General features: G+C 42.8%; 2 protein-coding genes and 1 non-coding gene across 4 annotated transcripts in view; 1 reads left to right on the plus strand and 2 right to left on the minus strand.

Annotated features, from left to right (window-relative positions):
- Positions 1-5,873, minus strand: part of Ash2l (ASH2 like, histone lysine methyltransferase complex subunit) — a 23,581-nt gene extending 17,708 nt beyond the window's left edge. For both annotated transcript variants that reach the window (XM_050146771.1, XM_050146770.1), the window contains exons 1-6: positions 5,664-5,873; positions 5,002-5,065; positions 4,737-4,882; positions 2,715-2,803; positions 2,039-2,133; positions 271-366 (exon numbers count right to left, since the gene is read on the minus strand). In XM_050146771.1, coding sequence (XP_050002728.1) covers positions 271-366; positions 2,039-2,133; positions 2,715-2,803; positions 4,737-4,882; positions 5,002-5,065; positions 5,664-5,839 — 666 coding nt within the window. In that variant the 5' untranslated portion in view covers positions 5,840-5,873. The remainder of the gene's footprint in view (positions 1-270; positions 367-2,038; positions 2,134-2,714; positions 2,804-4,736; positions 4,883-5,001; positions 5,066-5,663) is intronic.
- Positions 759-887, minus strand: LOC126504508 (small nucleolar RNA SNORA76). The gene has a single exon (XR_007592630.1). It is a non-coding gene; the product is annotated as a small nucleolar RNA SNORA76 (small nucleolar RNA).
- A 5,052-nt stretch (positions 5,874-10,925) lies between the features above and the next one.
- The window catches only part of Kcnu1 (potassium calcium-activated channel subfamily U member 1), a gene marked incomplete at its 5' end in the record, with an annotated part of 56,005 nt that continues 40,197 nt past the window's right edge, over positions 10,926-26,733 (plus strand). The window contains 9 exons of the mRNA XM_050146735.1: positions 10,926-11,105; positions 12,774-12,893; positions 15,636-15,697; positions 16,694-16,784; positions 18,376-18,487; positions 19,503-19,578; positions 21,628-21,703; positions 24,452-24,622; positions 26,081-26,172. Of these exons, the coding sequence (XP_050002692.1) occupies positions 10,926-11,105; positions 12,774-12,893; positions 15,636-15,697; positions 16,694-16,784; positions 18,376-18,487; positions 19,503-19,578; positions 21,628-21,703; positions 24,452-24,622; positions 26,081-26,172 (980 nt within the window). The remainder of the gene's footprint in view (positions 11,106-12,773; positions 12,894-15,635; positions 15,698-16,693; positions 16,785-18,375; positions 18,488-19,502; positions 19,579-21,627; positions 21,704-24,451; positions 24,623-26,080; positions 26,173-26,733) is intronic.

Below are 26,733 nucleotides of genomic sequence, written 5' to 3' on the forward strand. Positions count from 1 at the left end.
CCCAAACCCCCAAACCAGCAACAGCAGTTAAGGGTTTCAGCACATCAAAGCAGTTTTGGGGATTACTATTCACATAAGGCATTATGTTATTAACTGAATTTGTACAGAAAAAAATCAAAATTTAATGACCTGTATCTCATTCAATGATTAATACCAAATAGTTTGCATTTTTCTCAGCTATCACATTATTTCAAACTAAATAGAATTTAACTGTTAGAAATAATACTGGCTTTCTGAAACTGATCCTCTAGCAGATTTTAATGTACTTACCATTGTTTTGACAATGTTATTGGGCCAAGTCATTTTCCCAGGCCGCTGTCTAGTTGTCATACACTCCCAGTATTTATCAATAAATGGTATAATATCCTATTTGTAAGAAGTAAAATACATTAAGAATTATAATTGTTTTCAAAGTTATACACACAGCCCCTTTTAAAGCCGTCATTACAATCAAAACAAAGATTTTAAGTTCATGGCTCAGTCTCAGCACTTGGCTTAGGCAGGAGGTGGCTGTGAATCTCAGGTCAAACAACAAACCACCAACCAAATATATAGATTTGGGGCATTTCAAGTAAGTCTATACAGATTTTTAGTTACTCAGGGCTGACAGTCCACTAAAGGATAAGTTATACTCCCATCTCTTGGTTGTCAACTGAACGGTGACTTCTGTCCTGAGGCCCTTTTCTTCCTGACACTGTGCAAACCGTATCTTTTTTATAATTAAGATAGAGTTCTGTACCTCCTTCCCCCACACCCGGGCCTGTAGCTAGCAGTTAAAAGGACCATCTGCAATGGGCAGGCGGCCCCAGTTATGTGCTAGCAACTGCTATGGCGCTGCAGCTTAACCCCCGACGCCATGAGGAGCGCTGGGGGCTCAAAGGCAGCGCGTGGGTTCTGCACCTTCTAAGTTTGCTTTGTAGAGGTCTATTTTTTCTTATTTACAATTACTGACCACTCAGAATCATAAACTATAGATACCCATAACTCGTCTGTTACTTTATAACCACAGTCATTACACGAATTTGAAAGTCAGAAACTTCGCCTGTCAGACTCCTCTCCATCTACTCTGGCGGTGACCGGCCTGCCAGCTGCTGCTCACAGGACAAAATCGATGTCTGACCTTGATTCTCTGGCATCACCGTTTTAGACCATCTCACAGAACCCTCTACCATACAGTCAATCCCATGAAAATTAAGTATTCACCAAACAGAAAAGGAAATCGGAGACAGTGTAGAGAAAGCTTAGACTACTCTGTCATTCTGAAAACAAGGAGTTCAGAAGCTCATGGGGACATGCCAAAGGTTTGGGCTATCAAGGTGACAAAATTATCCTGGTCAGAAGTTTGACAATCAAATGTCAGAAATCTGGTGAACAATAATAGTTTGTATTATTGCTTCTAGGGTAAATGAAAGAAATGTGAGATTAAGTCAAACACAAGACAGAATAATAAAGACAAGGTAAACACAAGCTGTGAACCACTGTCCTGTATTACAATGTGTTTTACAGTGCACTTTTCACTAGCGAGACCCACTCTACAACAATGATAAAATCATAGCACAGCAGTGTATCTTGGTGGCTCTCATCCTTCTCATCTTTGCCTGCTGCCCATAATGGCCCTCACCTAGCCAGTTAGCAATTTTTCCCTGCAGGCCAGAAACCAGGCAGCCAGTTCTGTGCTCCTGCTAGGGAAAGAGGCAGGGAGGCAGAAGCAGTGAGACTGAGTTTGAAGAAGCCAAGTTCCAGGCCAGCCAAGGCTATATAGAGACTGGTTTACAGCAGACTTGATTATGGGATAGATGACTTACTTGCTTTCAAAAAGCCAACCAAGTTTACTTAAGAATTTGTAATACTAACAGCTAAGCCAAATGACACCAACTAGGAAACTGGTAAATTACTATTTCCATATATGGAATAAACGAGGTAGCTACTAGATGATTACTCATAAAAACCGAGGAGACTATTATACTTGTTAAAGAAGAAATCTAGAAGTTTCACTTGATTCTGTAGCATACTGCAATTACATTAATTCTAACTCTACCTTATCTTTGGAGAACATGGTTTTTGGATGTTCATCCTGGGTTCGAGACTGCCATGTTAGGTTCGCCAAAGCACTAAGGCACATTTCTTTTAAATCTATCAAAAAAAAAGGGGGGGGGGATGTATCTGTAAAACTCGATTTCTATCAATAAGAGCATATTCAACACAGTAGGTGTGATGGTTAGTTTCAACTTGACACAACTTGACTCTTGAGGGATGAGCTACATCAGGCTGCCTGTGGGTTATCTTGAATCTGGAGACTTCAGAAGGCTTGCCCACTATGGGCAGTACTATGTCCTGGGCAGGGGATCCTGAACTGTATACTAGAAAAAGCAAGCAGAGCTGAAACATGCTGTTCTGTGTTTCTAATTATGGGGTCAACCTGGTCAGCTCCCTCAAATGTCTGCTGCTGTGTCTTCAGTCATGGACTGTGAGCCCCCCGCCCCCGAAACCTTTTCCCTTACCAGGTAGAGAAACCAAGATAGTGGTCTACAAAATAATAACAGGAACAGTCAAAAGTAATAATTTGGCTTGAAATGGGCAACTGCAATTATTCAGAGAGAAATACCAAGCTAATTCTAGTCAGTTCTTAACAAAGGTAATCTAAGTGTGCTAACCCAGATCCCTTTTGTTTTCCAAGGGACAATCTTTTAAAAATACTCCAGAGTTATTCTTACTTGCTTGCTTCCGGAGAAAGTAGGTATTCCCACTGTGATGGCACACATTGCAATGGAAACTGTAGTTGGTCATAAAAGGTAGACATGATCTGTGGATAAGCCAAATTACACAAAATTAGTGAACTCCTAAACATATTCCTAAGCATGTTTTCTTCCTTTAAAAAGTTTATTTATTATTATTGTTGTTGTGTGTATACATGATACACGTATGGCACACTTGCCAAGATACACACATGGGAGCGGAAGGCCAACCTGTGGCTCAGTTCTCTCCTTCCAACTTCATAAAAGTTGCAGGGATCAAACTCAGGTGGCCAGGCTTGCCTGAGAAGTGTCTACCCACTGAGCTATCTCACCAACCCACTCTGGCTTTTTCTGCGACGGGGTCCTGATTTACAATTAGCTTTAGCCTGTACTGACTGAACTTGTGATCCTCCTACCTTAGCTTCCTAAGTTCCTGAATTACAGGTATGCATCACTAGCTCCACTCAATATACATGTTTTTTTCCTTTCAAGGTCTTGTGGTACTGCCCTGCCTAGGCTGATGTTCAATATCCAGCCAGCCTGGCCTCAAAATTTAACCATAAAGACTGATTGAAAGGCAGGATGATTTCTGCATTTTTTTAACGGTTTATTTTATTTTGAAAACACTGGTGTTTTGCTGCATGCATGTGTGATGGTGAGATGGTAACAGGAGTTACAGACAGTTGTGAACTGCCACGTAGGTGCTGGGAAGTGAATCCAGGTCTTCTGGAAGAGCAGACAATGCTTAACCATCGAGCTATCTATCTCTCCAGCCCCAGATTTCTACAAAGGGTGTTTCCAGACCAGCCAGGGCTACCCAGTTAGAGAACCATCATAAGAGCTACTCACACTGAGTCAAAAATGCTCACCTACTAGCTACTGAGCTAGTCCATAGAAGAGGAGACCCAATCAGTCATTATGTGATTCTATTTCTCCAGAATAGATGCTTTGATTAAATATGTGTTTAGGCACAAGTTGGTTTTTTTTTTCTGACAGAGTATAAGATACTTATATAGGGGTAGATTATAAGCAATTAGAAAGGAAACAAAGTATACTTTAGGCATGAAAAACGTACACACAAAGATTAGCTCAGTGTTCTTGAGAAAGTAAAAAAATGTCTTTCTGATGATGGTGATCCATCCAGGGTTCTGCACACAGTGGCCGAGGCATTACTACTGGACTGTCTGCCACACCTTCAAATTTTTGTGACAACAGGCTTTACCATTGTAAATATCAAACCCAAAATATAAAATTAAATATAAATTAAAAATGTCTCAGATCTAATTATATAATCTCTTCTAGTTATATAGTCTTATTTCCCAATCACTGTAAGTTTAAAAGCAAGGGCATGCCTAATAGGGCGCTGCTCTCAATACTTAAATACACACTAAATGACAATAACTCTTCAGTCAGCATCAGGTCACTGAACAGGGGTTAGGGTGAGCACAATATACTACCCACCGATCTACAAACTGAAGCAACTGTTGAATATGCCAAAGAAAGTTCTTTTCCTTTGGTGTTTTTAAAAATGTCTTTCGATTTTTTGAGATTATAATATGATTACATAATTTCCCTTTCTTCCCTCCCTCCTAGTCTCCCATGCCAACCCTTAAAATTATTTTGCCTGGTCTACAGACTGAGTTCCAGGACAGGTTCCAAAGCAACACAGAGAAACCCTGTTTCGAAAAAACAAACCAAACAAAACCAAACAAGTCGGGAGAGGGTAGCAGATCCCCCATAGCTGGAGTTCCCTGACCACTGTGAGCTGCCACATGGATGCTGGGAATCAAACCCCAACCTCTGGAAGAGGAGCCAGTGCCCTTCCAGACATCCTGAGTTCAATTCCCAGTAATCAGATGGTGGCTCACGACCATCTAAAATGAGATCTGGTGCCCTCTTCTGGCCTGCTGCCATACATGCAGGCAGAAGAACAGTGTATACATAAATAAATCTTAAAAAAAAAAAAAAAAAAACAACCAAAAAACCATGACATGTACTCACGATGTGTCTATTCCGAAGGTGTCAGCGGTAAACCATTTTGTACATATTCCACACTGCAACTCCACCTCTCCCAATTGTCGACCGTTCTCTTCATCCACAGAGCCCACCTGGGTATCCATGGCTTCTGAAGTATCGCCAGCACCTTCCTGGAGGCACGGGGCAAGAAGACAATCAAACAGGTTGGCTGACTACGTTTTTAAAAATTAGATTAAAAATCTTAAAACAAAATCTAGTTTGCCTTTCAAAGGCGTAAGATGATACTTACTAGAGTATCTTTCCCATTAGAAGATTCTGTCTCCAGACCACTTACATCAACCAAGTTTGCATCCCTGTAAAGAAAGTAAGAGATTTCAAGATAAACAAACTTCAAAATACCTACCCCGAAACCAAACAACAAACAAAAACCGTGGAGGCAAATACGGATGGACTTCCCAGTCTAAGCCTGTCCTGGACTGGATGACCAGGGAAACAATCCGAACATTAGAAGGGATAGTCAAGACAAACACAGTGAAGCCTAATGGGTCGTTCCAGCCATCTACACGGCTTAGAGATGGTCCTAGGGGGGGAAAGAGTCACGGGGATCTGCGTTTCCTAGGGCTTTCAGAAGGATTGTGGCTCCTTCCACACCGGCACCGACGGGAGATGCCCTTCCTGCGCTATTTCAGGAACTAGGATTAGGAGAGGCAGGAGGATGGCAAGGGCGGGAGCGAGGGAAACTTGCTTGGCTCACACGGGCGCTAAAGGAAAAGAAGTCTGAGGCGCAGTTCCGAGCCAAGCAGCCTGCGGGGCTGCAGAAGGCACAGCGCAGGCCGAGCCGTTGGCCGCAGGGCCTGGGTCGGGAGGGCCGCACCGGAGCGGCGCGAACCCCGGGATGGCACGAGGGGCAGGCCCTCCGTCTCGCGCTCTCGCGGGCTGCAGATGCCTTACCCACTCTCAGCCTCTCCGGAGCCGGGCTCCGCTCCCGGAGCAGCAGGCGGCCCCTCTCCAGCCGCGGCGGCCACCGACTCCGTCTCTCCCTCCTCTGCCGTGCTGGCGCTTGCAGCCGCTCCAGGACCAGGACCGGAGCCCACTCCAGGGCCAGGACCTGCCCCAGTGGCCGCCATTGCTACCCCTTCGGCGGCTCTCGCGAGACTAGCCTCTGTTCAGTGAGTTGCCGCCGGGCCCTGCAGTCGTAAAGTGGTAAAGGCCTTTTGTTGGGCCCACCTCTTGCTTGTGAATCAGGCCCTTGGAGCCCGCCCGCTTTAAGGCCAGAAAAGCAGAGCGCGACGCCGAGAGCCAGTGTTTGAGGGAAGCCTCAAACTAGGTCTGTCATTTGCTTTCCTCAAAGATTTACGTTATTTCTTAAAAACAAAAACAAACAAACAGAAAACCTGCTCATTTTCGTGGCTAAGAGTGGAAGCCACCGCGTATATGGGGATTTGAGAGCGTTGCCCTTGAGCCGTTGTGTGCAGAGCGAACGTGCATAAGACCTAAGAAACTTCCAGAAAAAAAAAAAAAGCAGCACCTCGCTAGCTCAGGCCTGCTGTAAGCTGCTGCACTCCTGGTGGTTCGCCACTCCGAGCCCGCTCTCTGGTGGCTTTAGGGGATTCCAGAACCCGGGTAGGAGACGGGGGAGAGGCGAGGCTGAACATCTGGCCGGAGGAGGCTAGGACCGTGCGCTGCTGGAGCTGCGGGGCTTCTTCCAGGAGGAAAATGAAGCCCCGGGGCAGAGTCGGTACCCAAGAACTGAGTTTAGACAGGTAGAAGAGCAGACACTAAAAAGTGGAGAACGAGGGATAGGAGCTGGTAGCTGAAACCCTGGAGTAAGTGGAAGGAAGCGTAGGGTCTCCAAACTCTAGGATATAGACTGTAACAGAGTCCTCCTGAGTCTACGCGGGCATGTTTGTGCCATGGCGCACTGGAGAGGTGACAAGACAGCTTGCGGGGAAGATTCTTTCCTTCCGTTGTGTGGTTGTAGGGATACATCCAACTCAGGCTTAGCAACAAGTGTCTTTACCCACTGAGCCATTTCACTGACCCTACATTTGCTTTTTTTAAAAAAAAAAAAAAGATTTGCAATAGAACATAGATCTTTAAAAAAAAATTTGGGATAGATCATTGATGAGTTACTTTTCTGTTGCCATGAGGAAACGCCATGACTTAAGGAAGAAGGCGAGTCTCCTATTTTGGCCTGAGGGCTTCACAGGGTTAAGAGTTCATGATGGCGATGGGAGAGGAGAGAAATGGCAGCAGGAACAGCGACTAGAACACGTGACAGAGAGCTCACATTCCTTACCAGAACCGCCAAGCACAGAGAGAGGGAACTCCTAGAAAGCAGCTTTACTTTTTACTCATAAAGCCCGCCCCCAGTGACGTACTTCCTCCAGCAAAGCTTACCCCCCTAAGCCTCCCCAAATACCACACCAACTGGAAACCAAGTGTTCAGATCCCCCCAGATGATGGGGGACAAGTCTCGTTCAAACCATCCTAGGTCATACTTCTTGGGGAGTAAACTTTCTCTAAAAGATGGCCTGAAATGTAGTGTGGGGTGCAGAAGCCGTGGGGTTAGTAAATCACCAATAGCCCTCAAAAGTGCCAATAGGACCCAGATTGAGGGAACCCAATCAACAAAAAGGACTGGGTTCAGAGCATGGACAACTTAACGGTCACTACATCACTGAAAAAAAAATTGCAGCCCTTAGCACTGCAACCGTTAATTGCCAATTCGCCTTCCTCAAGGAAGGGTAGGGCCTCATGCGCTGTTCCCTACCCATAGTGAAATCGTGACAGGGCCCTATCTTGTGAAGCGACTGGGATTTTATGAGCACAGTGGTCGTTCCATGAGCAGAAGACTGTGGGTGTCGGGGGTTCTAGGATTCGGGCTGAGTACTTAGCAGTCACCTTTTCTTAGCACTGGTCCTTGGAGTTTCCACATGAAGCCCTGCAGAAAGCAAGCTTCTCTGACAAAGGCTGAGAGTGGCGGAGTCTACTGCTCTAAACAGATAGGAAGGCAGTTTGAGCACATGTTAACTTAGCAAAATTAAGGATGCTAGCCGACTCAGCCAAACATCTCAGTTCAAAAGAACCAGGACTCCTGGAGACCCTTGGTGGAAACAGCCCCACCCCCCTCACCCCCCATTGTTGAGCAATGGAGGGTTTCTTACGGACATAGCAAGGTCACACGTAAGCAGTTGGGCAGGGACTAAAGCACAGGGTGGTTGCTTTGTATCCACACACATACACATGCACACAAAATAATGTAAACCAAAAACCCTAGAAGCCAAGATCCACATTTGTGTGACAGTATATTGTGTTTGTCTTTCTGAGACTGCATTACTTAATAGACTACCTACAGTCCCGTATGTTCTCCTGCTAACTGCATATTCTTTCTTTATGGGTGATTAAAATTCCAATGTGTATATGCACCACATTTTTATTCTCATTCAACCGCTGATGGGCATCTATGGTGATTCTGTTTCCCCGCTCTTATGAATAGAGCCGCAGTGCACAGGAACGCACAGGTATTCTGCTGTAGGACTGAGTGCTTTTAGGTCTGTGCCCAGAAACAGTATAGCTGAGTCAGATGGTAATTTAGGTTTTGATAATCCTTCACACTGATCTCCATAATGGCTGCACCAGTTACACTCATACCAGCCATGAATTAATGTTTCTCCTTGCCCATGCCCTATTCAGAATGTGTTGTTGTTTCTTAAGGATAGCCATTTGCACTGGAGATGGACTCTCACAGCAGGTTCAATTATAGCAGTTTTAAATTACATCTCTTTCATGGCTAATGATGTTGCTCTCCTTAAACATATTATCCATTCACGGATCTTCTTTTGAGAACTCTCTGTTCTGTCTCCTTAGCCTGTTTTTGTATTGCTTGTTTTCCTTCCTTTCTTCCTCCATCCCTTCTTTCCTTTTTAATTTGTTTAGACAGGTCTCACTGTTTAGCTCTGGTTGGTCTAGATCTCATCATGTAGACCAGGTTAGCCTTCTGTCTTTCAGGGACTGGGATAAAAAGTATGCACCACTATGTCAGGCTTGCTTTTCTCCTTCCTTCCTTCCTTCCTTCCTTCCTTCCTTCCTTCCTTCCTTCCTTCCTTTTCTTCCTTCCTTCCTTCCTTCCTTCCTTCCTTCCTTCCTTCCTTTCCTTCCTTCCTTCCTTCCTCCTTCCTCCCTCCCTCCCTCCCTCCTTTCTTTTTTTCTTGATACAAGATCTTCGCCAGGGATGACCTTGATGACCTTGATAACACTTCAGGTGACCTCCCAAGTGTTAGAGTTACAAGCATATTCTACCAGCGGGGTTGGTGTGGTGCTGGGATTCAAAGCCAGGGCATTGTACGTGCTAGGCCAACACTCTACCAATGGAGCCATACTGCTAGTTCCTCTTGCACATTTTAAAGTTACACTTATTTAGTGTGCCACAGGGCACACTTGGAAGTCAGAGGACATATTTTGGGAATCAGTTCTCTCCTTCCACCACGTGGGTGCGGGGTCAACAAGTCATTAGGCTTGGTGGCCAGTACCTTAGACCCACTCACTGGGCCTCCTAACCAGCCCTGTGATACAGTATGTACTGGTGGCAGAATACTAAAGAGAAAGATGGTTTAGTTGCCTGACAACATATTGTTGAAAATATTAAATGGTGAAAGTTAAGGAAATGAAAATAATATAATTACAACAACTTAAGCAGAAGCAGACTGACAAAATAATGTGGCTAAATATGTGACTTTATTTTCCAAATAAATTTTTCTCACACACACACACACACGAGGCTTATTTAGAAAATAAATATTTATTTATTTGCTTTATTTTTTATATGTGTATATATATATATATATTCATTCACATGTGGACACATACCTGATCGTGGAAGCATATATATTTATAATAAATGAATCAGAGGCCGTAGGTGTTGCGTGCTCTGACACTGGAATTACAGGTGGTAGTGAGTCACCCAGTGTAACTGCTGGGAACCAACCTCAGGTCCTCTAAAAGAGCAGCAAGTGTCCTTAACCACTGGGCAATCCCTCTAGCTCTGTAAACAATTCACCACCTCTCTCCTCTCTTTTCCTTCTCCATTCAGAAAAGGACTGCCATGGTACTGGCATCTTTTCTTTTTAAAACTAAATTAAATTTTAAATGATCTAAGTATGTGATTGTGTGTGTGTGTGTGTGTATGAGAGAGAGAGAAAGAGAGAGAGAGAGAGAGAGAGAGAGAGAGAGAGAGAGAGAGAGAGAGAGAGGCAATGGTAAAATGTAGAGGTCAGAGACTCTTAACTTGGGTCCTTGGGTATTGAACTCATTGTCTCAGCCCCACCTTACTACTTCCTGTCTCCTCTCTGTCTATGTCCTCCAAACCTCTGTGGTTAATTTTGGTCAGCTAGTGGCTAGCTCCACCCCCTGACTCCAAGCAAGATTTGTCAGAACACAATCAAAATATCACAGAACAACTTATACATATTTAAATGATTATCAAACACACCTACCATTTTATAGTTACCATGTGCGGATGTGTGTGCGTGTGTCGATGTGTGTCCAGAACACCCAGAATCTACTCTTCTACTCTCTCAACAAGCATTTACAAATTTCACCATTAATAACAATCTTCATGCTGTGGCTTAGATATAGATATTTACTGTTTACCTACAACTTTTTAAAAGCATAAACAAAATTCAAATCTTTAAGAATTTCTTTTTTTTTCTGAAGTTCTTGAGAATGTGCTGTGGTCTCAGAAAGATACAGGACTAGTATCGAGATCATTGGATGAATCTCATCAAAAACAAAATTTGAAGTTCTTTGACTAAACAAGTCCATTGAAATGGGTGGACAGCAACTCACAATTCTAGAGAATATAATTCCTATTCTACTCACAGATTAAAATAATGGCGTCTAGAATCCCCATCTACTGACTACCCTTGGTAGGCCCTACCATGTTTTAGCAGTTAAGTGGAGTCTTGGTTTCACCAAAGAGGTTGGAGGACTCTTTCTTTTGACAACTCTCAGCTCCACCCTTCTCCTTCCCGTCATCCTTAGTTTGGCCACACACATCCTTCACATAGGTTTCTGGTCCCTTGAACTTCTCTTTGACTTTCCCAGCCAGTCCTAAGATGATGCAATACAAGGAAGTGTACCTCCTGGAACTGTTGCCAGGTGACCGTGACATCATAGAATAGCCCAACATTGTGGTCTCAAGATGTTTAAAATATAAACGATTTAGATGAGAAAGGATTGGAGGAAATGGCCTGCACAACCGAAATCCAAGCAGCATTTATTCTCTCCTCCTTCATGACTTTCGTCGGGGGACTTATCATCTTACTAGCTTTCAGATTAATCTTGAACTTCTCAAAAAAATGTCAAACCTTCAGGGGTACAGGAATAATCTTGGTCAGTTTCCTTGCTGGGACATCTGTGTGTAAAGATTGAAGCTAAGTTTGGCATATGTCTCTGTTTAGCAAGCAGTTCAGGCCTTCCTTGATTTTTTTCAGACTAATGAGCCTGATGTTACATAAAGGGCAGGAAGCCAGGGCCCAAGACCACCAATGGAAAGTTTGGTGAGCCTGGAAGATGATGAATGTACTAGAGTTTCTGTTCTGAAAAAACTTGCGTAAACAATAACAGTTGAGGCCAAATGTGGTACTTTATGGGTTAATCCCCTCACTTGGACAGAAGCATTGCTGTGAGTTTGGGGTCAGCCTAGGCTACATGAGACCCTGTTTCAAAGAGAGACTTTTGTTAACTACTATAAGGGAGTTACAGAGGCACAAGACATCAACTCAACCTCATTTTTCAATATCCTTCATGCATGATTCATATGTGTCTGTATGTGTACACTTAATGTGCTTATGTGTGCCAGCCACAAACACCTAGATATTTTTTGTAGCTTAACTTGCTTGCAAATGTCGATGATGGGATTAATTGCTGGCAAATGATAATAGGAACAAGTGATGCTTTATGAAGATGACATATTAATAGTTTGAAATACCTCTCTTCAATTCCACATGACTGTTGTGGTTTTTTGTTTGTTTGTTTGTTTTGAGACACAGTCTCACATTGTAGCCCTGGGTGGCCTAGAACTTGCTATGTAAGCCAGGCTGGCTTTTAACTCATCTGCCTTTGCCTCCTTTATGCTGGGATTAAAGGCATGTGCCACCACAATCAGCTCAATGGAAGACTTTTATCAAACCCTCTGTTGTTTGTTTTCATTTTTAATTCTTAAACTTTGTTTCTTCCTAGAATAGATTATAGTAGCTTTTTGTAATACAATGCATTTTATGTGTGCATCATAACCAAAATGCAAATTTTGCTTAAATATATCTCTTGATGTTAAGGTGGCATAAAGTAACATAGTTTGAAATAAGTGTAAAGTGTTGAAGTTATTAGTAATATGGATTTTATATTTTTGTATTTGATAATATCTAGTATTGAAGTTTAAAGATTTTATTGATAAGCCATTTTACTCTGCAATTGTTTCTACTTTATAGTCTTTAAACAGGGCTGGAGGGCTGGCTCAGGGGTTAAGAGCACTGGGTAATCTTCCAAAGGACCTGGGTTCAATTTCCAGCACCCACAAGGAGATCACTCACAGCTGTCTGTATTTCCAGTTACAAGGAATCTGATGCCTCCATCTGGTTTTTCTGGGCATCGGGTCATAGATGGTGCACAGATATTACATTCAGACAAACCACCCATATACATAAATAAAAATAAACGAAACTTTGAAGACAAGACTTTAAAAAAATGCTATAAAATTATCAGGGAAAGAATTCTGATATTCTGTAGATTAATGGGTATGGTTAATATGCTCTCTGTGCGTGTGTGCATGCATGCGTGTGTGTGTGTGTGTGTGTGTGTGTGTGTGTGTGTGTGTTTGTAGCATTAGACATCTCTTTAGTTGACTGCTCCAGGAAATGTTTAATCTTCATTGTGTTCATTTCTTGGGTTGGGTAAGGTAAAATGATTTCTGACTAATACCATGAAGAGCCACCTCAACCTAAAGAGGACTCCTTCCTCTTGAACTGCAGCTCATTGGCCATTCCTTTTTCTTGCTCACAGGAACTATTCTCACTAGGGAGGATCGAGCGTAATCCTTTAAGAAGACTTTACTTTCAAAGAGTATTTCGTAATCGTATAGAATTGTTGCTTTCCGCACAGACCATCGTGGGGCAAGTGTTGGTGAGTTCACTTCCACTCTTCTAGTACTAGTGAATTGTAGTGAACATGATCATAGTCCCCTCTGTGCTTTGATCACACAGGTAGGTGTGATCTTCCATGGTGATCTTCACTACATTCAGGCAATGTGTGTAGGGCTCTCTAGCCATCGTTCTGCTTCGTTTTTCTCTAAGTGAGCAAACTTACTTAGATTTTATGTTTATTATTGGCCTCTCCACTAGAAGGAAAGCTTTATTAGTACAGAGCCGTGCACATAGATATTTTTTGCTTCTTTGTCAAAAATCAGGTGTTTGAAAATGCGTGGATTGATATCTGGGTCTTCTATTCGGTTTCATTGGTTCTCCTGTCTGTTCTTATTCCAATACCAGGCTGTTTTAAGTACTGTGGCTCTGTAGTAGAGTTTGAAGTCAGGGATTGTGATGCCTCCAGAAGTTCTTTTATTGTACAGGATTGTTTTGGCTATCCTGGTTTTTTTGCTTTTTCATATGAAGTTGAGTACCGTCCTTTTGAGGTCTTTGAAGAATTTTGCTGTGATTTTGATGGGCATTGTGTGGAATCTGTAGATTGTTTTTGCTAAGATTGTTGAGGCAAGATCTTTACAGTGTGTCCCTGGCTATCCTAGATCTCTGTATATAGATTTAGCTAGACTTGAACTCTTTGCAATCTACCCCCCTCTATCTCCCAAGTGATTAAAAATGTGTGCCACCAAGACCTTCTTAAATTTTTATTTATGTGTCTGTGTATATGTCACAAATGTGAGGTGGCCACAGATACCAGAAGAGGTGGTTGGAGCCTCTGGAGCTGGAGTTACAAGTGGCTGTAAGCTGCCTGAATGGTGCTGGAAATCCAACTTGAGTCCCGTGAAAAAATACAAGTACTCTTAACTGCCAAACCATCTCTCTAAACTGAATGGTGAGTTCCAGGACAGCCAGGGCTATGTAGTGGCACCCTGTCTCAAAGAGTCAAGAACAAAACAAGACAGGACTGTATGTCCTGGAGCTCCCTATGTAGACCAGGCTATCTTTGAACAATTGAGACAGAGTAGGCTGCCCTGTGTAGATCAGCCAATAGCTTTTGGGTGTACTAGACTTAGGGGTGTGATCTTCTGTCTGTGAACGTAAAGGCTTGTAAGAGAGAGGAGGAGCTCACTCGTTCTCTTGTGTCATGGCTGGAGATCTGATTGTAGCTTCCAGGGCTCACAGAGCAGAGGACCACAACAGCTCTCTACCTTGTTGTTCGTGAGTGTTCCCCAATAAATATTTGATACCCCCCCCCTTTATCTTGGGCTCTCAGGGATTCACTTACACATGTCGACACCCATTGTTGTTTATTTTAGGCATACTTAAGCACAGCACGGTTTGGAGAAAACTGTTCTGGTGATGATGAACTGAATCCCATGTACGCAATAAAAAAAAAAAGATATAAATTTCCTTGAGGCACAATGTAAGTCAAATGCAGATCAGAAGTGGCTATGTGACAACTCTTTGTAGCTGGGCAGTGTCTTAACATTCCAGGTTCCTTGGTGCTTCTCTGTGAGCCCAAAGACCTCTCTGCCTCCTACTGAGCAGCCACAATGAGCCTAGCTAGCAATAAAGTAAAACTACCCATTAATACAGACACAAATGATTAGGAGAAAATAACATAGGAGGCCTACCCAAGCAATATCTGAGCTGGAAGGGAGTGAAAATTTCATTGTAAATAAAATTCTGAATTTGATCATTAAAACTACATTGACTAAAAATTGAAAATCTGTTTTTCAAGACAGGGTCTCACCAAGTACTCCTGACTAGCCTCTCAGTAGACCAGGCTGGCCTCAAACTCACAGAGATCCACCTCCCACTGTCTTTTGAGTCCTGGGATTAAACGTGTAAACCACCATACCAGACACAAACCTGGTGGTTCGGAAATTAGAAATTATCAAACAGATTCGTAATTATCTAAGGCTGAACTGAGGAAGACCACAGAGGCTTTGAGTAGGCAGCTTCCCGGCTGTGTGCCACTGGATGGGTGTTCTTCACGTACCAGACAGACTGGCATAATAAAAACACTCTCTTCTCACAGAACAGTTTCCGGGGTAGGGAAATGTCCCTACGGACACATCATGGGCCAGTCAAGTCCAAGACTCTTATTTATTAGCCCTCATTTCCATCATGAAATGGAGCACGCGATCCATGCTTAATACTCAGTAAGCATTTGCTAAACTCTAGGAGAAGCAGGAAGCTTACCTTGTTTATTCTGAAGCGTGTGAGAGTTAAAGTGATGTAAATGGGTGTATACTACTGACTTAGTGTAAAGCTTCATCCACTTTTTTTCAGTGAATGAATGACTGAATGAATGAACTGTGGCACAAATGGATGTTGAATGTAGTGTTACATCTCCATAGGTGAGCTAAGGGAAAACCCATTTCCTCCTCCCCTTCCCTGTACACAGTAATAAAAATACACAATATTTACTTAACATAAAATAGAAAACACAGGGGCTGGAGAGAAGGCTCATTGCTTAAGAGCACTGGCTGCTCTTCCAGAGGTCCTGAGTTCAATTCGCAGCAACCACATAGTGGTTCACAACCATCTGTAATGAGATCTGGCGCTCTCCTCTGGCGTGCAGGCATACATGGAGGCAGAATGTTGTATACATAATAAATAAATAAATCCCTTTAAAAATAAATAGAAAACACAATTGTGTGGGCTTATTTTTTCCATGTCAATAAAATAGTATTTTGTCCCTGTCCTTTTCTGTTTTTAGGCAATCCTTGTCTTTGTACTAAGCATCGGCTCTCTCATAATCTATTTCATCAATTCAAGAGAGTGAGTAGAAACCACAGTCTTTCTTGTCCGCTTTATCAGTAACTTAATTGCCTTAGAATTTCTCTTCAGGGATGTCAGTTTTGCTTACATGTGCATGGGCGCATCCCCACAACTCCTCCCCACCCCCACCCTCCACAGAAGCTAATCAAAATGGCAGCCAAGTAGCTGCCCCCCAGTGAGCACTAACTCCATATCTGTGATAAGAGCTTGCAATTTGCCCTGAGTTTTGCCACCTCCATTGCTAGTGTTGGGGTGGGATGGACAGCTGTGCTCCGGGGACTCTGAACTTGCAACTGTCACTTTGAATTTCTCAGGAGTTGAGAAAGAAGTCCTGGGGTATTTCAGAGTCCCTCATGCTTCAGAGACTTCAACCCTGGAGCCATTCTTTGAAGTCACTCTCTTCTTATATCTCTCAAGGCTAGAATGATATTTTTAAAGAACTAAACCAAGTCTAATTTAAACTTCATGCCAAGCCTCTGAGATTTATATCAAATATCCAGCTGGGCTAAAAATAAGGATCACAGGCTACAAAAGCCAACCTACTTTAGAAAATTCGGGGAAATGGTAGTCTTTGCTTTGTAAATTTCTCTCACATCTTTTAGGATATATCTTTAAATTTGTTTCAGATCCATTCATTTTAACTAGAGTAGCCTTATCTCAAAGGGGTAGCTAAAGAAGCTGAAAACTTTTGACGAGATGGTTTTTCAACCACAAAGGACCGCATAATTCCCCAGGCTATGAATCCCCGCTTACAAAATTGAAACAGAACCAATAAGCACTGTAATAGGCCATGCTTCTACTGTGCATGGTCTAGTGGCTTCACTTATTTCATAGTTCCACTGTCAAAGGGGAAATAGTTCCATTCACATGTGAACAAGTATCTTGAATGGATAGCTCACGCTGGAGATGTACATTGCCTACCCTGCCTTTAACTCTGCTCTGTAGACATAGGTTTTAAAGTGTTCATCTTTGCAAAATGTTCCCGTTTCTTTCCAGCCCCGTTCGAAAGTGTTCTTCACATCGAGACAAAACCATCCCTGTTGATTTGAGTTTCAATGTTTTCTTTACTTTTTATTTTGGGTTGAGGGTAAGTATCTAGATAAAATGATAAGTTGTCTCCCCCCACCCCCACTGACACACACACAAATAGAAGCAATGTAAAGAGACCAGCTTGTTCCTCAGTTATTAAATCTCTCTCAGTTCTCAGGCTCTAAAGGTAGACCCTAAGTTGCTAAATACTTAATGAGACCAAAAGCCTACATCTTCTGGGCTTGAACATGTAAGCCAGGTCCAGAGTTCCAGCACAACTGAGAGTGACCCCGCTGTTAAACAGCATGTCTGCAGTCCTTACTGGCTTCTTGCCTCCCACGGGGGAAGCTTTTCTAACAATCAGAAGCAATAGACCTTGAATGTCTTTGTTATACTAGTGGCATGTGTGCCTTCTTATATGTATATTTTTGATTTGTTTTTCAAGTGGTTTTCTTTTTTAAGTTCTGCTTATCTTATGTGTGTGCATGTTATGTCTGCATGTATGTCTGTGTGCCACTTGCCCATGGTGCCCACAGAGGCCAGAAGAGGGCATGCGATTCTGTGGAACTGGTTACAAGTGGTTCTGAGTCACCATGTGGGTGTCAGGAACTGAACCTGGGTCCTCTGCAAGAGCAACAAGTGCTTTTAAACACTGAGCCGTATCTCCAGATCAGAATTTAATGTTCTAAATCTAAATTCAGAAGGTCAGAAAACACAATGACCAGGCAAGCTTTTTCATTGGCAACTGATCTAAACCATATATCATTACTCATCACAAATAAGATCTATGTATATGACATACACACACAGAGATATGTAAAATGAGATATGCACATATATAGAATTTTATCTTATACTAATACACATACACACACACACATATATATGTATTGTATATATAGACATATCAGAAAGCTCTAGGGGCAGTTGAAAGCTCAAAGTGTTTGTGAGAGTTAGGGCCTGCTAAGTAAAATAATTATATATATGCTCATTAATAAAACACTCATTAAAAGTATGATTCCTCTCTCCCTCTCACCGTTGTTTTGTTTTGGTTGGTTGTTTTTGAGACAGGTCACACTGTATAGTTCTAGCTGGCCAGGAACTCTCATTGTAGACCAGGCTGGCCTCAAACTCATGGAGACACACCTACCTCTGCCTCCTGAGTGCTGGGACTAAAGTTGTGTATCACCATGCTCAGACCAAGGTCCAATCTCTTTATGCAACATGTATGCATTTGTGTATTTACGTAAATGTATGCATCTGTATATGTGTTAAATAGCATGAGATTAATAAAACTTCAGTTAATGAGTGAAATATAGCTGGGAAATAGTTGTCCTCCACAGTCGCTTTAAAATTCTCAGTGGTAGGTAGAGCTTGGAAAAATAGCTCTGAAGAGCCTGTGAAACTTTGAGAAGGACCTGCATTCAGTTCCCTGTTCCTCCATGGCAGTTCCCAGGTGTCTGTAATTTCAGTTCCAAAGGCTACGGCGCCCTCTTCTGGCCTCTGCGGCACCAGCCTTGTGCATGGTGCACATACAAACACACAGGCCTATATACATACAAACACATTTATGTATGCAAAATAATCTTAAAATCTTTTTAAAAAATCCCAAGGGTAATATAATTTGGGTTTTTTTGTTTCTATTTCAGTTTTGGGCAGCTGAAGACAAAGTCAAGTTCTGGCTGGAGATGAATTCAATTGTAGACATTTTTACCATCCCACCAACCTTTATTTCTTATTATTTGAAGACTAATTGGCTAGGTAAGTGTGCTGTGGCAGTCAGTGATCAGTACCAATGATGTTTTAGCCCCAAACCACTCAATATTCATTAGAATATTTATCTTTCTTTTTAAATACCTCGCTGACATTTCAAAGAACCTGCTCTTGACTGTAGAGCTTTGTACTATATTTGCAGAAACATATTTTGTTTTGTTGTTTTATTTTGAGATAGGCTCTCACTATGTAGCTCTGGCTAGCCTCAGACTTACAGAGCCCCGCCTGTCTCTGCCTCACCAATGCTGGGATGTGTCACCACCAGAATGGTCAGAAGTCATTTCTCGATCCCAGCATGTAGCAATGCACCTGGCACCCAGCAGGTGTCCAATAGTTTTTGATGGGAGATCTATATCTACAACCAGAGGGGGCAAGGCTCCAGCACCCTCGGACCCTTGTGCTGGGATCTCATACAGACTCAAAGAATGGCCTTCCCTGCGTTCTCAAGGTCAACCATCATATTCAGATATGCTGTAACATGTCTGAAAATTGTTCAGTAGTTGTTTTGTGTGTAAGGTGGGTGTATTGACAATGCATGAGCTTTTAAAAATCGGTTTTTATATAATTTTGTTTTATTGTTTATAAAATACATACCAATTCTATTTTTTGATATTGTTAACAAACTATATAAAGTAAAACTAGGAGTACTGAAAAGCTGAATAATCAAAAGCTTAAGGGACCCGTGTAAAGTTTCCTATAAATTCCACAGTAGGGTTAGAGTGAAATGAATAGAGCTTGTTGTGCAAGGCCGGCGTCTACACGCTTGAAATCAGGTCTACAATGCTGTAAGGTGGGTCCTCTAATAATTCTCATTTTATGTGAGGCACCAGAGAAGTGGGCACCCTAGGTAACAGTAGTTAGCTTTCAGAGCCAGGATTCGAAGGTCATGTCCTTAAACCTGTACCATTCATCACATCATTAGACTTAAGGGTTTCTGGAAAGTAAAATGTGTGCTTCCCAATCACGTTCTATTTCAGGCTGCTTTCTACTGGTTGCTTTGTAGGTTTGAGGTTTCTGAGAGCTCTGCGGTTGCTCGAACTCCCTAAAATCCTACAGATCCTCAAGATCATCAGGACCAGGTAACTGTAGCACTGCCTGGCGTGCTGGCTCAGAAGTTTAGATTGGGAAATGAAAACATTAACCGGTCCTCAAGTTCCCCCTGTCCCACCAGAATCCCAGTGTGAAAACTGGGGAATCCCTCAGCATCGATGCTCTCCCTCAGTCGCTACCCCCGATAACACTTAGCACCCTGGCTGGAGCCCTGACAATCCCTGTATGTAAGCCCGCTTTGATTTTAATTCCAGATCTCTTTTCCCAAAACAAAAATAGTCACAGGCCCAGACAATACAGCCTCTTGTCATTTCTCCTGGTGTTCCACAAGGAGCAGATGATAAGATCCAGTTGCTGAAGACAACACACCCCTCAGTTGTGTAAAGCAGAAACCAGCCTGGAGCCAAGCTGAAAGCCTCCCCTCTGCCGGCTGGCTCTCAGAGTCCTTCCCTGAAGAGGCTGTGCAAGCTGCTAGAAAATGCATCAATGGCCTTACCTAGTTGTGGATCCTACAGCTGTAAGACCAACTTGCCAGACAAGATGTGCCCACTGGTGCAGCGCTGGTACTATCATGGGATAGCATATTGCTTGGATTTGAGACCTGCTCCATGGGAGGGAATCCATGCCTGGCACTGTGAACCTGGTTAAAAACCCATGCCAGGGGATACAGGCACTAAAGGGGGGTGGCAAAGGGCACATGGATGGAATACTATTGTTTAGCTATATTTCATAATGTAAAACTACTTTCTAAATATGACCCATAGACAAATGCTACTCTCAGCCTTAATCAGAGACACCACTTTTTTCTAGTGACCAGTGGTGAGTGTAGAGATCACGGCTGGACAAAGTGCTGATAGGAAGTGATATACGATACAAGCATTCAGCTCTAAACAAGACCCACATTCCATCCCCTCTAAGGTTCAGGGGATGTTGCTGAAGAGGAGGCAGAAAGAATGAATGTAAGAGCCAGAAGATAGAGAGAAAGGCTGTAAAATGCCATCTCCGCAAGAAACAGCCACTGCAACTGTGATCTCACAGTAGCCGTGGATGTTTGTCCAGGGTCTGCACAAGAATGCACCCACTGCCAGTCAGGCACGGATGGAGTGAAGGGCAAGAGTCATGAATCTGGGAAAGGGACTGGTAGGGTGGGGATCAACAAGATGATAAGTGAGGGTTGCCCGAGAGAGTACTCAGAATGCATTTTATACACGTGTACAATTATGAAATAACAAAAGTAGTCAATTGAAAAAGAATCACCTCTTGTTGGCTAGTAAAATAAACGTTTCCTCATGTGAGAGATGTAACAGTTCCTCTGAGCATGAGTGCTATCCATCAGCAGCAGTGAACTATTGCTTAGAGTAGTAGAGGCATGAGCTTAGGGTGTGGCTTAATAGGAGAGTGTTTACCTACATATACAAGGTCGTGAGTTCAAATTCCAGCATTACAGGTAAATAAAAATAGTGCAACTTAAATATCTCCAAAAGATAATAATAAAAGTCCAAACTGTCTCTTTCAACACACGGCTACATTCTTATTAGAAGTGTCAATATTACAGGTCTCAGTGCATCTCAACGTTAAGTATGCATTGTGAAGAAGTCAAGGCTGGAAACACTGTTTTTACTTGACAAATGGCCAGCTCAGAAGCCACAGCTGTTTCAGCTAAACTCTAGGCTTTCCTTGACGGATGGGCGTAAGCCTCTCTGATTCCAGTGTGTAGTGTGATACTACGTTCCTATAATTTAGTCACTCCTGCCCTTTGTTCTACTACTTTAGACAAGGTTCACATGTATGCCTTTAACACACCAGGCTAGTAGATGATGCAGTCAAACCTGGAAGAAACACATGACACTGGGTGAGTCTCCAGCAGTGTTTCTCAGTCTCTTAATGCATACACAAATGATACAGAAAAGGCCCTGTAGCCATGCAGACGGATAGGTGAGGGCAGAGCTCCAGATGATGCTGTACCTTCCAGTCTGTGGGCCACACTGTGAGCAGAAGCTGGGCTCTTGGTGGACAATGTGTTTGTATTTATTGAGAGCCTGCATGCAGAAACCTAACACTTCTCCTTCTCCTTTCAGTAATTCAGTGAAGCTTTCTAAACTCTTGTCAATCGTTATCAGTACCTGGTTCACAGCTGCAGGATTCCTTCACCTGGTAAGCAGATCATGGCAGTCCCCAGTGGCATTCACTAGTGTGAGCATCCTTGCAGTCCCCAATGGTATCCGCCAGTGTGAGCATCCTTGCAGTCCCAAATGGTATTCTATGAGCATCCTTTCTTTGAAACTGGAGAGGGACCAGACCAGAGGTTTATTTCTTTACTTTCACCTTTTCGGTTTTACTTTCATTCCCCACCATCATATTTATCATAATCTTTGCATCTCCCACCATCAAGATAGCTTTGTTTCATCTTTCGATACTTCAAAATCTGGCTCTAGTGAAAAATTTTATTAGATCTAAAGTTTTAACCCATAGGTAAGTGTTAATCCAGAGAAATGATGGCTGTGTGCTGGTATGTGCACCTACTGTCTTAGGGTTCTATGGCTGTGACAAAACAGCAGGACCAAAGCAAGCTGGGGAGGACAGGGTTTGTTCAGCTTAGCTTACACATTGCTGTCCACCACTGAAGGAAGACAGTACAGGAACTCAAACAGGACAGGAACCTGGAGCAGGAGCTGATGCAGAGGCCATGGAGAGGTACTGCTTACTGGCTTGCACTCAGTTGCTCAGTCTCTCTCTCAAGTCTTTTTTTTTTTTTGAGACTGGATTTCTCTGTAGCTTTGGAGCCTGTCCTAGAACTAGCTCTTGTAGTCCAGGCTGGCCTCAAACTCAGAGAGATCCGCCTGTCTCTGCCTCTCAAGTGCTGGGATTGAAGGCATCCACCACCACTGCCTGTCCAGTCTGCTTTCTTATAGAATCCAGGACCACCAGACCAGGGAATGGCACCACCCATAATGGTGTGCCCTCCCCCATTGATCACAAGTTGAGAAAATGCCCTACAGTCTTATCTACAGCCCAGTAATACAGAGGCATTTTCTTAATTGAGGTTCCCTCCTCTCAAATAACTCTAGTTTATGTCAAGTTGATATAAAAGTAGCCAGTGCAACTGATACCTTGTTAACTTGACACATAAACACACCACTTTTCAATTAGAACCTTTCCTTTCTCATGTATCTCCAAGATGACATGTTAATATTAATATAACATAAATGTAAATAACTTTAGAAGTGCCATAGTCCTCACAAATTCAACCACATTAAAACTTAAATCTCTGGGCTGGAGAGATGGCTCAGAGGTTAAGGGCACTGACTGCTCTTCCTGAGGTCCTGAGTTCAATTCCCAGCAACCACATGGTGGCTCATAACCATCTGTAATGAGATCTGGTGCCCTCTCTGGCGAGTAGGCATATATGAAGACAGAACACTGTATACATAATAAATAAAAATATTTTTAAAAAAACCCTTAAATCTCCTTAAAATATCCAAACTCTCAAAATCCCAAATCTCTTTTAAAAGTTCAGAGTCTTTCAGCTGTGGGATCCTATAAAAAGCAAAATTAAGTTGAATACTTCTCTCCTTTGAGAGGGAAAAACCAGGGCCCAACCACAATCTGAACAAAGCGAAACCAAACTCCAACAGTATAAATAGCTAGAATTACCTGGGATTCACTCGTGATCTTCTGGACTCTTCCAAAGGCTTGGGTCACTGCTCCAGCTTTGCCTTCTGCAGCACACAGTTGTCTTCTAAGCTCTGACTCCACTCCACTGTTGCTGTTCTTGGTGGTCATCCCATGGGCCTAGGTCTTCTGCTGCAATTGGGCTGCTCTTTCGCCAACAGCTCTCCTATGCTGTCTTCATCATGCCGCACCCACGCTGTTCTCCATGACCCCTTCAGGCTTTCAAAACCAGTACTGCCTAGGTGACTCTTACACTGCCAAGTTCGGTTGCCAGCCCGAGGTACAGCCTTGGCCACCTCTGGAACACAGTTTCTGTGTGCTTACTCTCAAAATACACTTCCCACAAGACTTCACCTTAATGATGTTGGACTCTTAATCACTTCTAATTTCTCAGCTCCAGCTAGCCAGCATCCGCCATCCTAGTAATGCAAAGGGTTTACTTTAGAGGCTCTGGACTCTTGTTAACCACTACTAATTCTTCAGTCCCAGCTGACAAGACACCACAGAGTCAGCACACAAAGGGCCAGGTAGAGTCTCTGTTTCCCTCTGAAACTTCACAAACCAGGCCTCCATTGTCTGCACTGCTCTCGACCTCCTTATCTCCCAGACTCCCAAAGAATAGCCCACTGAGCTCTCAACAGTCAAAGGTTTTTCCAACCCAAAGTTCCAAAGTCTTTCCACAGTCGTCCCCAAAACAACACGGTCAGGTCTGTCACAGCAACACCCAACAATGCTGGTACCAACTTGTCTTAGGGTTTCTATTGCTGTGATGAAACACCATGACTAAAAGCAAATTGGTGCCACCTCATTCGGATCTATTTGGAAAAGTTTGCTTTTCCTTAGATGTTAAGGTCATGTGCTTAAACTCACTAAAACCTGTGCTCAGCTTCCTTGTTTTTTCCCCATCTTCTTAGAAAATGAAAATGAATGTTGATTGCTGGAGACCCCTGGCTCCAGGATGTAGTTCTGGGCCTCAAGGGAAGCAGGCAGCAACCCTCATAAGGGAGTTCCAAATCTGAGCTCCTGCCACATGCCCCATCAGGTGTTAATGATAATCCTAGTTGTGGAAACAAGGCTTGCTGAACGCACTCACAATTGGCAGGGCCCTCTCCGCAGCTACGATCGTTTGCTCTTGTCTTTGGATGGAATCGGGGAAACTGATGCAGTGTTTGCCTTCTCCTCCTTCTCTTCTATTCACAGACCTTTCCTTTGCCATCTCTCTTTGGACAGGTGGAAAATTCTGGTGACCCCTGGCTCAATGGCAGGAACTCACAGTCTATGTCATATTTTGAGGCCATTTATCTGGTAACAGCAACAATGTCAACCGTTGGCTTTGGGGATATTGTGGCCAAGACAGCCCTAGGACGGACTTTCATTGTTTTCTTCACCCTTGGAAGTTTGGTGAGGAATGCTTTTACTATCTCTGGAGTATAAAAATAAAGCATCCAGTTAATGGTGAGAGAAAGTGAATGTTGCTTTAGTTAGTGTATGTGGCAATGAGAAGAGGCGCAGATCCCACATTTTCCAAACTGTTTACCCTGGTACCTGGAATGCAACTGCCTGGTTTCCAGAGGTGAAAGGAGGAAGATTCTACATGGACTCAAGCAAGTCTGTCTTCCTCCATTTTTTCCCCATCAGACTACAATTTTCTCCTGAAGAGGAAGAACATTTGAGATTTGGTTCTGGGCCATCTCTCTCAAATGTCAATCACACTATACTAGTAATTAGTTCCAGGTAAACTCCAGATAATAGTATTTATGTGCCTGGCAGTGGTGGTGCACACCTTTAATTCCAGCACTCAGGAGGCAGAGACAGATGGATCTCTGTGAGTTAGAGGCCAGCCTGGTCTACAGAGCGAGTTCCAGGACAGGCTCCAAAGATACACACAGAAACCCTGTCTCAAAAAACAGAGAGAGAGAGAGAGAGAGAGAGAGAGAGAGAGAGAGAGAGAGAGAGAGAGAGAGAGAATTTGACTATTTGACTTGAAAGTGTCAAGGGCAAAGGAACCCTCATTTCTTTTATTAATCTCTTACAATCCACAACTGTATGCTCCACTTCACCATTCTTATATTGGCATGACCAGTGCCACCTTCTGACATTTAGTCATCATCTCTAGGCTCTCCAATGTCATATGTGAAGTGTTTTTTGTTTTTAAGATTGATTTGTTTATTGTGTATACAGTGTCTGCCTGCATGTGTACTTACATGCCAGAAGAGGGCACCAGATCTCAATACAGATGGTTGTGAGTCACCATGTGGTTGCTAGGAATTGAACTCAGGACCTCTGGAAGAGCAGACAGTGCTCTTAACCACAGAGGCATTCCTCCAGCCCTTGTTTTGTTTTTTAATAGTCTAAACAGTGTGAAGTCATAATAAGAAAGAAATTAAAGGCTATCAAGGGACAAATCTGTAGAGTAGTTGTCTAATATTTGTGCTTATCATTTTGAAAGCTGGACATCAATTTGTTAATTTTAGTCAAAATCCTAACTCTTAAAAACCTCAGGAAAATATAGTCTCTCTTTTAAAATGCAGCTCACTGATAGAGCCTTGTGCTAGGTCAGTGGTTCTCAACCTGTGGGTCATGACACCTTTGACAAATCTCTAGCTCCAAAAAAACTTACATTATGATTCATAACATTAGCAAAATTACAGTTAAGTAGCAACAAAATAGTTTTATGATTGGGGGTCACCACCATATGAGGAACTGAATTAAAGGCTCACAGCATTAGGAATGTCGAGAACCACTATGATAGATGAAAGACATTTATGTGTACTTGTCTTTTTCTTTATAGCCTTCTAATCTGAAAATACCTGTCAAAAAATGAGCCCTGAGGAATTTTCTTTTTTCTTACTATTTTAGATACTGTTTGCAAACTGCGTCCCAGAAATGGTGGAGCTTTTTACCAGCAGGAAGAAGTACACCAAGCCCTATGAAGCAGTCAAAGGAAAGAAGTAATTAGCTCTTCCTTATAATTCCTACAATTTCAGACATTCCAGGGTGCTGGAGAGATGGCTCTGTAGTTAAGTGCACTGGCTGCTCTTCCAGAGGACCCGGGTCCAATTCCTAGCACCCACATTGCAGATCAAACCTGTCTGTAACCCCAAGGTCTACACTCTCACACAGGCGAAACACCAATGCAAATAAACTTAAAATAAACTCATTCTGTTGGTCACATATCTTGTTGTAGACACACACTGCCTGCCCTAGTTACAGACCTGAGGACACATGTGGCCAAAGTTGTTCGTTCACTGAAGAGAATAGCGATAGAATGAGTGCTATACAAACAAGATGTTCACTGCTTGATGCAAACTCCCATAAGAGCTATTCATAAGAGTATTTAATCAACTTATATTAACCTAAATAGAAGAGAGAGCTGCCCAAAACAATGACACTTGTGAAGAGCAGAGTTTTGCAAGCATAGTAAGTCTACTATGAGATAAATAGCTATGACAATTGTAACTAGAAGGGTAGCTTTACTAGAAATCTTAGAATAATGCAGCTTTTTTGGAGAC

The sequence above is a fragment of the Alexandromys fortis genome, unplaced genomic scaffold (genome assembly GCF_014885135.2).
Source record: "Alexandromys fortis isolate MF-2015 unplaced genomic scaffold, M_Fortis_MF-2015_v1.1 scaffold_55, whole genome shotgun sequence".
NCBI lineage: Eukaryota > Metazoa > Chordata > Mammalia > Rodentia > Cricetidae > Alexandromys > Alexandromys fortis.